This window comes from Lissotriton vulgaris, chromosome 3_1 (assembly GCF_964263255.1).
Source record: "Lissotriton vulgaris chromosome 3_1, aLisVul1.2, whole genome shotgun sequence".
NCBI classification, from domain to species: Eukaryota; Metazoa; Chordata; class Amphibia; order Caudata; family Salamandridae; genus Lissotriton; species Lissotriton vulgaris.
Window position 1 is genome coordinate 452,826,805 of NC_141689.1, and position 11,983 is coordinate 452,838,787.

Consider the following 11,983-nt stretch of genomic DNA (forward strand, 5'->3'; position numbering starts at 1 on the left):
AACTACTTCTTTAGATGTGAAAAAAACAGCTTGAAAAGGAGTCATTCATTGGGATACAATTGTTGTCTATTTACAGATGAATTTGTTATTACAATGATTATATATAAATCTTAAAATAGAGATGTGTTATATTATCAAAGATGTTTCTTAGCTTCGTATGCAGAACTACAATTCAAAAAAGCTCTAAATGGAAGAATTTCACCATCTGGGGTTGAAATATCTGCCACTTTTTGATGTTGTTATCGCCCTGCTAAAATTGATGTACTAGCTGCTCTTATGTGCAACAGTCCCGGTACTCCTAACGCTTCAAAACTTCATGGGGCATATTCACAAAGAAATGAAGAAGAAGATGAAGAGAAGAAGTGTGGCTCAATGATTAGAGCGGCAGACCCTGATGCAGAGGTCTAGCCCGGGACCAGGGTTCAATTCCCCGCCTCGGCGGGTCGTGGGCTCAAAATTCCACGGACCTGATCATTCTTGCCTTGGTGCCTATTCCAATCATGGAGTCCCACTCTGCAACTCTGGGCAATAGCTTATTTAATCTCCACAATGGCCCCGACAGCGCTAAGGATGCCTGGCCTCCACCTTAGGGGTGCCCAGGAGTGGACGCCTCACAGGGAAAGCCAGGATGGGTTCCACAGCGGTATTCATACAAGCGCCTTGAGACCCTTGCGGGTGAGTAGTGCACTATACAAGTATCAATTTACATTACAATGACGCAGCAATGCACTGCAAGCAATTTAGCAGCTCTGCGTCATTTAAAGAATGCAGAAATGCACTGTATTTGCAAGAATATAGTGCACCACTGTGTTTTCTATTTCGCTGCTGCTCTAAAATATTCTATAATGAATAGTAGTGCACCGTAGTGCAAGGGTGCCTGCATTACCACTAGGCAGCATACAGTATGCCAGAGCAAGCAGAGAGCAGCAAAGCCCCAACTCTTGTAAAATGGGGCTTCCCTGCTCTCCCCCTTTCATGCAACGCGGAACAGCAAGTTCTCATATAACACAAAGCAAAGCTGCTTCATTGAGGTGCATTTCTGTACAGAGTCATGCAAAGTGGCACAAATCTCCTGTGTGTAAATTTGCAAATCTTACTTAAGCCTTTGCGTTGTCCTTGCGGTGCTTTGTGATGCACACACACGACTTAGAAAATCTGTGCCAAGATGTAGTGTATGGTGGTGGTAAGTGAACTGTGAATCCCACCAGAATAGACCTAGCAACTATCACCAAGGATTTCCACCATGTGGCTGCATATGCATGCTCTGCTGGGGGGGAATGCCAGAGTTTCATTTTTTTCTTTTTAAAACGCGAACTACTCACCCTTATGGATATCAAGAAGCTGGGGACCATCGTGGAAATTAAGTGAGCTATTGCCCAGAGTCACATGGTGCCAGAGCCAGGATTCGAACCTTGAACCCTGTGCTCTGAAGTGAGCTGCCCTGGCCACTGCACCACTCCTCCTCACGCACCACACCTCTCCACTAAGCCCAGGTTGGCAGTGGTGGCTTCTCCTACCAGCCAAAAGGCCAGACTGGCCAGGTACTGCAAAGCTGGTCGGCCTAGAAGTGCAGCCTACATGCCCTGCTGGGCTGCTGCTTCCTAGCTTTTTCCCCATCTCTGGGGTGTCATTTGCAACCAAGTCTTAAAGTGGTGTGTATGCGCTGCCTCACGGCCTCATTGATTAATGGTTATAACTTATATGACAGAACATCTTTAAGACGTAACACAAAATGGTCATTTATGTACAGTAGGTAACTGTGATTAATGCTGACTTGCAATAACCTCTCGAGCAAGAAATATTTGAAGATTTGATTTCCATATCTGTGGAAATTTTGAGATAAAATCTATGTTGAGCAATATCTTCCAGACTGGGTGAGCCCTGAGTGTCTCCTACTTATGTTTCATGAAGTCGCCTTGCAAGTGAGTTCAAGGAGTATAACTTAAATAATGTGTTCAATCGTAAAGTGCTTCCACACAAGAAGAGCACCAGTAGGAACACATGGCACAGACAAGCTTCTCTTGTTCACCTATTACTGACTCTGCACTATCATTGAAAGTGCATATGAAATCACAAGAAATTATTAGGTCAGAAGTTATGAATCTTTTAAAATAAAAAATAATGTTGTCCTCATTTACCTCGGACTCCTTTGACTGTCGCTTGGGGTAGACAAAATACCCAGGAGGCTGCATCTCTCACATATTGGCCTATTCCAGAAGCCACATTATAAACGCAGCCAGAAGAGCTGTACAGATATAATCATTAGACAAGATATATATACTTTTTGCATTTCCGCTCATTACCCCACTTATTTTCTGCCTACTCCATCATTAATCCCCAGAACATTTTCTTCTTGGATGCTTACCCCGATAAGTCCATTTTGGACATGTAGAAGAGGGCACTCTGCATTCTTTAGGGGTGGGGGGGATACCACTCACCCAATTTCTACATATTTCCCTTCGCGCCTGTACTATAGAATGAAAAAATGAGATTTCTAATATTATTGGTACACTACTCCAAAAATAATCAGCAAAAGGCTTACCTTAACATGTAACACAAGACTGCTTGAAACGGTCTGACCCACTTCATCCCAAAACCTCAGTATTCTTTGGCATTCCGTAAACAAGTTGATAGCAGTTGCCTTTTCTACTCTACATTCATCACATTTGGCAACACTAACTTTCTCCATCATTGATAATCTTTCCAGTGTCATATAGGCTCTGTGAAGTGAAAATAAATGATTTCTTCTTAAAAATGCAGGTGTAAGCTTGGAAAATAAAGTGTGCATCGATACTTGCCACATATTTTGTAACGGCTGCATTGGCAAGCATTCTCCCCATAGTTCCTCTGCCAGCTTGAAATCTCCGTCCACAGTCTCTAGGGGTTCTCAAAACCAAATTGGCACTTACTTCCTTCCCAATGGTTTCCTAGAACGTTGTTCTACCAGGTGGTTCACAGAGCCCAAGCCCAATCTAATGCTTTGCTCCCATCTTTTCAATTGCAAGCACTTGAACCTTGAGAGCTTCATCCCAGCATCTTGCTTATGTCATCCCAGGGAAGAAGCATGCTGTCTTGAGTGAGCTTGCATCAAATGCGTATTCCCGCATTCCTGATTGGTAGGGCTAATTTTTCCTTTAAGCACTCCCATATGGAAGCCTAGTTTGAAAAACCTTCCACTTTAGCCATTCATCTGATATTAAATGGCATTTTGGACTTTGTTTGCAGCACTTTCACTTTTTAAAAATACTTTCGGTCTCCACACAAATAAAAAGTATGCTGCTACATCTCCAACACCTTTTAGCATGGCACTAAACAAGGTCCCTAGGTCTGAGTCATTGGGTTATTAAAAAGCATTCTAGCATTTTTCATCTGGAAAGCCTGGGCATAATATTGAATATCTGGCAGGGATAAGCCAGCTTTTTGTTTTCTTCTGCACAACTTCGTCCATGAGATTCTTATCCCCCTATATGCCCAGACAAAGGAATGTATAGACTGCTGTACTTTATCAACCACGGTCTTCTCATAATGTACAGGTATTGAATTGAGGGAACAAATGATTTTTGGCAATATCACCATCTTTACTAGATGAGCCCTACCAAAGATAGTTAAAGATAAATGTGCCAACCTCTTCATTCGAGCTTTAACTTCCACTAATACTTTACCAAGGTTTACTTACAGAATTTCATTAATATCCCGCAAAAGTTTCTTACTCCAAGTATTTCATATCTTTCTTAATCAGAGGGCTATCCATCTCCTGGTTCCAGACCATAATCTCTGTTTTCTCTGCATTCAGAGAGTATCCTGAAACCTTGCCAAAATGTGTAGATATATGTAATGTAGCAGGCAGGGCCATAGCAATTTCCGATGTGAAGACCATTAGGTCATCTACATATAGGGAGATGTTCTTTTCTCATGCAATACAACAGAAAAAGGGAATCGTTTTTTCAATTCTAAGTTTAAATGCTAAGGGCTATATATAGTGATAAAACAATAACAGTGACAAGGGACAACCTTGTCTTGTTCCTCTAGCTATTTTAAAAGGTGAGGTTAGGTGTCAATTCACTGAATGTCTCGCCAATGGGTCCTGATATATTAAATGAATTGCTCTTCAAGAGAGTTCCCCAAATGTATGTTGTTCTAGGATAGTAGCCAAGTAGGTCTAGTTTACCCTGTTGAACCCTTTGTTGTATCTGACATTACAGCAGGTTAGGGATAGTGTAGGTAGTTGCAAGATCTATAGACCCAATGAGGCTGTAAATATCTTCCTCTAACAAAGCCCTTCTGTTGTAAATGGAATTAATGAATCCCCAAGAACTTTGTATAACTCTACTGGTATACCATCTGGGCCCTTGGTTTGTCCCCTTTACTTGAACTATTGACCCTCCGATATCATTCTGATTTATAGCTTGATTTAAATTGCCTGCTTATTTGGTGTAATGTTTTTTTTTATAGCCAATTTTATTGTGGTGTAGGAGTTTTTAACCCCTTTTCCCCCAACCGAAGTTTAACCTCCTCTTCCGTTACTGCCTCCTCTTCAGAGTATAGACCTTCCTAGAATGTCTTAAAGGCATCTTCTATAGCAGTACTGCTCGCCAGTTTAGGTCCTAACTGCCCACACTCAATTTCCTATTTTTATTTTGGCCAGCTTTTATTTTCCATGCTATTAACTTTCTTGCACCTTCTTCATAATCAAAATGGGCAAGCTTACTAGCATCCCACCTCTTGTTATCCTATTTTTGTCAAATTTATTCAAGCCGTTCTCTCAATGATCTCAACCTTTTTTCTATAGTGAGCATACTTTCTTCCTCTATGGTTTTGACCAGCTTCCGTCTAAATTTCTCATTTCCTCCTCTAGGCAGCTGACCTTCTTTCTGTAGTCCCTATTTCTAAAGCTAATGACATTAGGTAGCTTCCCTCTTAAAAAGACTTTAAATGCGTCCCAAACTACGGTTGTAGGGGCCGACCCCATATTAACTGTAAAGAACTCTCCAATCTCAGCGTTTAAGGAGTCAGTTACGCCTTCTCCATTAAAATAGTATTATCTAGGGTTTATTTCCTTTCCGGGGAATATTATTGCTAAATGGTCCGAAAGATGGGTTGCAAGGTGCGTAATATCTTGAATATCATCTTTTAAAGCCGGGTATAGTAGGAAATAGTCTATTCTTGACATCTGCTCATATTTCTTATTACAGAAGTAGGTGCCCTGTAATACTCCCTTCCACTCTCTCCATAAGTCACAGAGGGCATTTTGTTTTATCATGTTTTTTAAATAGGCCCATAATTTTGGAGTGGCTATTGCTCTACTTTTGGTCGACCTATCCAGTTTAATATCTGATATCACATTGAAGTCTCTAGTCATAATGACTCGACATATAAAGTTCAGAAGGTTGGTGAAAAATTGTTTAGGCTGTTCAACATCATACCAATTTGGCCCATAGTACCCAACCAGTGCCATCAATCTATCATACAGTTTTACTTTGGCTATAATTAACCTTACGAACCTGTCCATAACTATTCCCATTTTAAGTGCCTTAACCTGTTTCTTCACCAAAATCACCACCCCCATATATGTACAGTCTGGTCTGTACATACAAACAGTTTCCGTACCTGCCGCACCTACTGCTGCTTCTACTCAGACAGTGAGGGCTGCGCTTGCGCTGACACTGCCCTCGCTCCCCTGAAAGAGACCTCATGCCATTGCCCTGTGGCTCTTCTTGAGCTCCAGGGCGCTTTCAGACCAGCTTGTGCTTGCTCTTGCTTACCATCGGAAAGCGACTCCTTCAGGACCTCCTGAGGAAAGACTGCGGTAAGGCACATTCACTTGTGACTACGCTTCACTGGGGTTTTAAAACCCCAGTGAAGTTGTGCATTATTGTGGAGATGCCAAACTGTGTTGGGTTGTCTGGGATTTGAAGTCATGGGGTATGTGTGTGCAAGTGTGTGTTTCATGGCCTAGAATATGTGGGTGAACATATATAGTTGGTACATAGGTGTGTGGGATGGTGTAGTGAAAGCGAGGAGTTCTCTGCCCCAGACCTGCAGTGTCAAAGTAGGCAATTAGGCAGTTAGACACTTCCAGTGACTTCAAAGCTCTACTGCTAGAAATGAGATTCTACTCTAGACATCTACAAGCTTTTCAATGTCTTTCGGCCCAGAGTTACGGGCCCTACAAATACCAGACCCAAAAATCCTTGGCCCAGAGATGCCAGACCTGAACATCACAGAGCATCTTCTGGGGCATGAGGTGCTATGCCCACCCTTCAGCAGGCATCCTCCTGCAGCATCAGTGAAGCAACAAGAGTTTGAAAAGCCCAATTCACAAATCCTGGCTCTATTGCAACGGATATGGATTTGGGCCCTTGTAGTCCTCAGAATGAGATGATGGATTTACGTACTTTAGTTTGCTTGCGATTCCATTCTCAGAAGGCAGAGCAATAGGGGGACTGACTACCTGGTTGCTATATGTTACCGCGTTTTCTGGAGCAGGGGGAGGCGCAGGCATTCTGCCTTAGCTTGAATGAAAACCATAAGATCTACTTGGTAAACTTTTACAGTAATAATTTTTCTGTAAGGGTGACTGCAATGTTCAAGGACTCTTTACAGTGTTTGATATGCTCGTGGAGAAAGAGGCCAAGGTTGAAAGCTCTCTTAATGTGATGGTCACAGGTGATTTCAATGCCAAACTGGGGCATCTGTGGTCTCAATCCCTCACCACTTTTGATCTATTTGTTTGAGAAACTGATCGTGATGTTATGGATACTAGGGGGCGGGTCCTATTTTCTCTCCTGGCCAAAGGAGTCTGGCTAACAAGGTCCCTAATTTTACTGACCATCATATCCCAACTTTCATGGGGTGGGGTTCTGGGAGCACCATCGAATATAATTTTACCTCCTCGAGTATGTTTCTAATTATTAATAACTGTGAGGTTCGAACTCAGATCTATAGTGATCATAACCCCATTACTGCGCAGATACTCTTTTCACATGCGTTTAAGTCAATGCAGCCGCAGGATCTATCTAGTAAGGATGCAGGGCGTAGGGTGGTATGGCGAACTGCGAACCTGAAGAATATTATGTCCCAGGTAGTTTGCAATAGTACAGCACTGGTGAATAGCTGCAACCAAACACTTTGAAATCAGGCTCTCATTTTAACTAATTTTTCAAATCTTTTATTGAGATTAAAAGAGAAGCTTTCTAGACCCATTGCCCAGCAACACCCTCATGCCAAATCTTGGTTTGACAAAATATGTAGAGCAGTCAATGATACCTTGTGTAAGGCCTTAAAGCAATCTCCCAGAGATCAAAGTGCCATTATAGCCAGCAGAAAGATATGTCAGCAAGCAATTAGGAGAAGGAAATTGGCCATGAAAGCGGAGAAATGGGAGTCCATTGTTTGTGCCGGCCAATCGAACGACTCACAAGCTTTCTGAAAAGCCATGTTGTCAGTTTTATCTCCCAAATCACCCCAAGATAATGTGCCAACCAGCCGAGGCTTGGTTGGCACATTTCTCTGGGTTGTATTCTACTGGGAGCAAGGCTAACGATGCGCCTGTGCCGATGATTCCACTCTGACCTTGTTTTTGAAGAGGATGAGGTTTTTATAGCAATAGTAGACACTAGGGGCCCGATGTAGGTAGGGCTTTACCGATCGGTATCGGCCGAAAATACCGATTTTTGGCCCTTACCGATCGGTAAACAGCCATCGAGATGTAGGGAACCAAAAACAGAACGAATCGGATAGAAAACCGAATCGGAATGTGTACCGAACGTGAAAGGATCCGATACGTACATACCGAAAATCGGATATGTAACGAATCGGAAAAACACCGATTCGGTGACAAAGACCGAATCTGTCCATGTACCGAATCGTTAGTGACACCGAATCGGAAAATCACCGATTCGGTCCCACTACCGATTCGTTAGTGACACCGAATCGGGAATTCACCGATTCGGTCCCACTACCGATTCGTTAGTGACACCGAATCGGGAAATCACCGATTCGGTCCATGTACCGATTCGGTAGAATTACCGATTCGGACATGAACCGAATCGGAAAACATGCCGATTCGTATGAATCTCCGATCGGGAAATTCCCCGATTCCAACAGTTGGGGAGATGTAGGGAGGCACAGAAACACCGAAATCGGCTCAAAATCGGTAGAATTCACTCGGTATTTACCATGGATTGCAATCAGGTGGTAACCAACTCCAACCCATATAAACAGTCCCAAAATGCATTGCAACTTGCAGGATGGCAGCTTTCTATGTCATTGCGAGGCGGCTACGGCTACAGCAGGAAGGACAGAGGGAATGGCTAAGAAATGAACAGGTCTACAGACAGAGGATAACCCTGTTCATGCTCACTGAGGCTGAGATCCTACAGAGATACAGGCTGGACTCTGACACCATACTTGAGCTCATCAGGGACCTTAAGCCATACTTGGACCACCACACCCCAAGGGCACACGCCATCCCTGCGCACGTCCAGGTGCTATGCAGCCTACACCTGGTAGCGTCTGGCAGCTATCAAAGTGGAGTAGCAGCAGCAGGAGGGGTGAGCCAGAGCAGCCTGTCAAGGTTCTTCCACATATTCCTTGACGCCATGATAGACAGGATGGACCAATACATCTCATTCCCTGCAACCCACGCAGAACTGCTACAAACCAAAGCGGACTTCTACCAGATGGCACACTTTCCCCAAGTCATCGGTTGCATAGATGGCACGCATATTCCGATTTGCCCACCAGCGGACACCGAATACATATACCGCAATCGGAAATCGACACACACCATCAACGTGCAGGTGATCTGCAATGCCAAGTGCACCATCACAGACCTGGTAGCAAAATTTCCAGGGAGTACCCATGACTCCTATATATTCCAACAGAGCGGCATATATGCACGGCTGATGGCTGGCGATTTTGGAGAAGGATACCTCCTAGGTGAGCCACATCATCAGACCCCCATAACACATGGTAGGTAGGTGTAATACATGTATGCATGTGTCTAATGTGACCCCTTTCTCTTCCAGGCGACAGTGCATATGCCCTCCGCTCATTCATACTCACCCCCTACCTCAACCCCTCCACACCCAGCCAAAGGAGGTATAACCGGGCCCACATACGCACCAGGAATGTTGTGGAACGGACCTTTGGCATCTGGAAAAGTAGATTCAGATGCCTGCACAAGAGTGGAGGTGCAAGGCAGTATACCCCCATCACCTGCTGCAAGATCATAGCTGTATGTGCAATGTTACACAACCTTGCGGTCAAGAAGGGCACTGAGGTGGAGTTGTCTGACTACGAGGACTATGACGACGACGAAGCTGTGCCACTGACACAGCCAGCTGGGGTGTGTACGCCATGTGATGGCAGATACAGACGTGAGGAGATCACTGAGAACTATTTCTGACTGAGTACAGATGCAAAGACAGCTAAATGTTGCTTGGAAAATAAAATTTTTAATAGTGATGCACCACAGTTACATCACTGAAGTGCATTAAAAAATGGAGTCTGTCAAAACAAATAAAGTCCAGGGTCCTGGTATGATCATCCCCCCTTGCCAGCCTATTTTTTGGCCCGCTTTCCAGACCCACTGGGGTGTCCCCCGGCCCCCTCCGAATGGCCTGCAGCATCAGCGGATCGCCTGGTGCTCCTCCTTGGCTCTGATGCAGCGCTGGCCGGGCTGCTGCGGCTGCTGCTGTCTCCAGCATCACCCAGGTCCAGGGCAGGATTGGAGGCGGCGTTTGAAATTAACATGGCCTCCATGGCCGTGGTGATTCTGGCCATCCCCCTGGTCAGCTCAGCCGTTTGCTGACTCTGCACCGACTCCTGATTTGCGCTTCGGATGCACAGCTGGGCGGTCGCCGATGCAAGGCGGGCCATGGCCCGGTTGAGCACCCGGGCATCCCTCCTGCGCGCAACCTCATGCTCCTCCTGCCTGGCAGAGGAGTGGGTGATGGCAGTGGTCAGCCTGCCCAACCCTGCTGCCACCTCCTTGTTGCTGTCCACAACAGCCTGGAACCCCTTCACCAACTCCCCCATCTGCAGGTTGTGCTGCAGGAGCTGGCGTTGGCAGGCCATGGTGGATCTGGCCTGTTGGCGCTGGATTTTGACCATCTGGCCCTCCAGGCCCAGGAACACACTGCCCTCCCGTGCTGGTGCAGCAGTGGTGGTGGTGGTGGTGGTGGCACGGCGTCTGGCACTGCTGCCTCCGGCCTGCTGAGTGGGCTGGGGTGCCACTGGTGGTGGTGTGGTGCTGGCCGGTCCCGGTGCCCCTGCTCCCAGGACAGGTAGGACGGGTGGCAAGGCCACGGTTGTGGCAGGAGCTGTTGTCGGCGGAATGGTCTGCCTTGTTGGGGAGTTGCATGGTGAAAATTGCAAGGGGGGTGAGCTGGGCAGTACTGGGGAGTGCACTGCCTGGAAATCAATCACCAGGACTCCCTCCATTCCAAGCCCTGTGGTGTCTCCTTCCTCATCCTCATCCTCCTCCTCCTGGCCAGGCTGGCTGGTGCTGGGCCCTGCCACTGCAGTAGTAGATGTCGAGGCTCCCTCTGCTGCCACAGTGGTGCTGCCTGATGGTGCCCCTAGGTACAAAGAAGCATTTGTAAACTGAGTGCCGATGTATTACAGGCAGTACAATTATGGCATTCCACATGTCCTTGCATCTCCTTACACCGTGTCACACTGTTTCCTGTCTTGTGATTCTGCACTGACATATCTGGCTAACTTCTGCTGACTACATGTACCATGATGCTTGTCTCTTGTATGTTGGTGGCAGTACAGTGCTGGTGTTTGCCTATGCATTGTGTCTAATGGGGAGGTGTCTGGTAGGGTGTGTCATGATGCGCATGCTTCTTACCTGTAGCTGTGGCCATCGCAGTGCTGTCCAGGGTCCCGATCCCTACGATGCTCGCCCTCTCGATGGTGCTGGAGACAATTTCCTCCAGCTCGGTGAGGGGTGGCGCCGGGTTCTGGCCTCCTCCGGTGTGTCCAGCCTGCCTCTGGATTTCGGCCAGCTTCCTCTTCGTGAGGCTGCGGAGGTCGTAGAACCTTTTCTTTAGTTCCTCAATGGACCTGGGGGTGACTCCAGCAGCATTGACCTTCTGTGCGATGTCGGTCCACAATCTCCTCTTCGTGCTGTCTGGCACGTTGAGGGACAGCCTGCCAAAGAGCTGGCGGTGCACCCTCACCACCTCCTCAACCAGCACCTGCAGTTCTGTGGTGGTGAATTTGGGCTTCCTCTTTTGGGAGGACTTCTGGCTTCCTGCCTGATCTGCCATTCTGCTGTTGTTCAGTCTGCAACCTCCTTCTCCCACTGCTGCTAACTGTGTGTTGGGCTCAGGCAGGCTTTCCAGTAACTTCTAGAAACTTCTTAATTGTCTGCACCTGCCAGGGTTGCCACTCCCTGTTTGGGTGGGGGAGGGGGAGCCACCTCATTGGCTGAATCGCCTATTGCCGAATCGGCTTTTACCGATTCGGTATTAGCCGAATCGGTAAAATCCGATTCGGTATTATCCGAATCGGTAAAAGCCGAATCGGTTCATGCAATGCATTCCTATGGGCTTTTTCGCCATGGGTCTATGATTGCCGATTCGGTTTTTACCGAATCGGCTTTTACCGAATCGGTATTCGCCGATTCGGAACTATCCGATTCGATGAGAGCCGATTCGGTGTTTTCCGATTCGTTGTTGGCCAAATCGGTAATTTCCGATTCGGAACGAGCTGAATCGGAACGTACCGATTCTCATTACCGATGCCGACCGATTCGGTTTTCATTCGGTATTTTTTTCCTACATATCGTTTTCCGATTTCAGAATACCGATTCGGCCCGCCTCGGTATTTTGAAATCGGAAAATCGCGTTTACCTACATCGGGCCCTAGATGTAAGAAGGCTCCGGTACCAGATGGTATTCTGCTTAATTTATTCAGGGAGGACTCAGTGTTTTGGACTCCAGTACTCACCTCAGTATTCAACTCTGCCTGT

The 11,983-nt window shown here is 46.3% G+C and overlaps 1 protein-coding gene across 1 annotated transcript; it reads right to left on the reverse strand.

Moving 5' to 3' along the window:
* Positions 1–9,359: 9,359 nt before the first annotated feature.
* On the reverse strand, positions 9,360–11,366 carry LOC147726621 (uncharacterized). Its single transcript, XM_086962955.1, has 2 exons — positions 10,859–11,366; positions 9,360–10,583 (listed from the first exon to the last, which is right to left on the reverse strand). Exons 1-2 carry the CDS (start codon positions 11,277–11,279, stop codon positions 9,565–9,567), a joined length of 1,440 nt encoding a protein of 479 aa, XP_086819081.1. The 5' UTR covers positions 11,280–11,366; the 3' UTR covers positions 9,360–9,564.
* Positions 11,367–11,983: the final 617 nt, after the last annotated feature.

Excerpts from the sequence above, each read along its gene's own strand:
- LOC147726621 (XM_086962955.1), bottom strand. The coding sequence starts at position 11,279 with ATGGCAGATCAGGCAGGAAGCCAGAAGTCCTCCCAAAAGAGGAAGCCC. Across the intron at positions 10,584-10,858 it reads TGCGATGGCCACAGCTACAG|GGGCACCATCAGGCAGCACC; the intron begins GTAAGAAGCATG and ends CTTTGTACCTAG.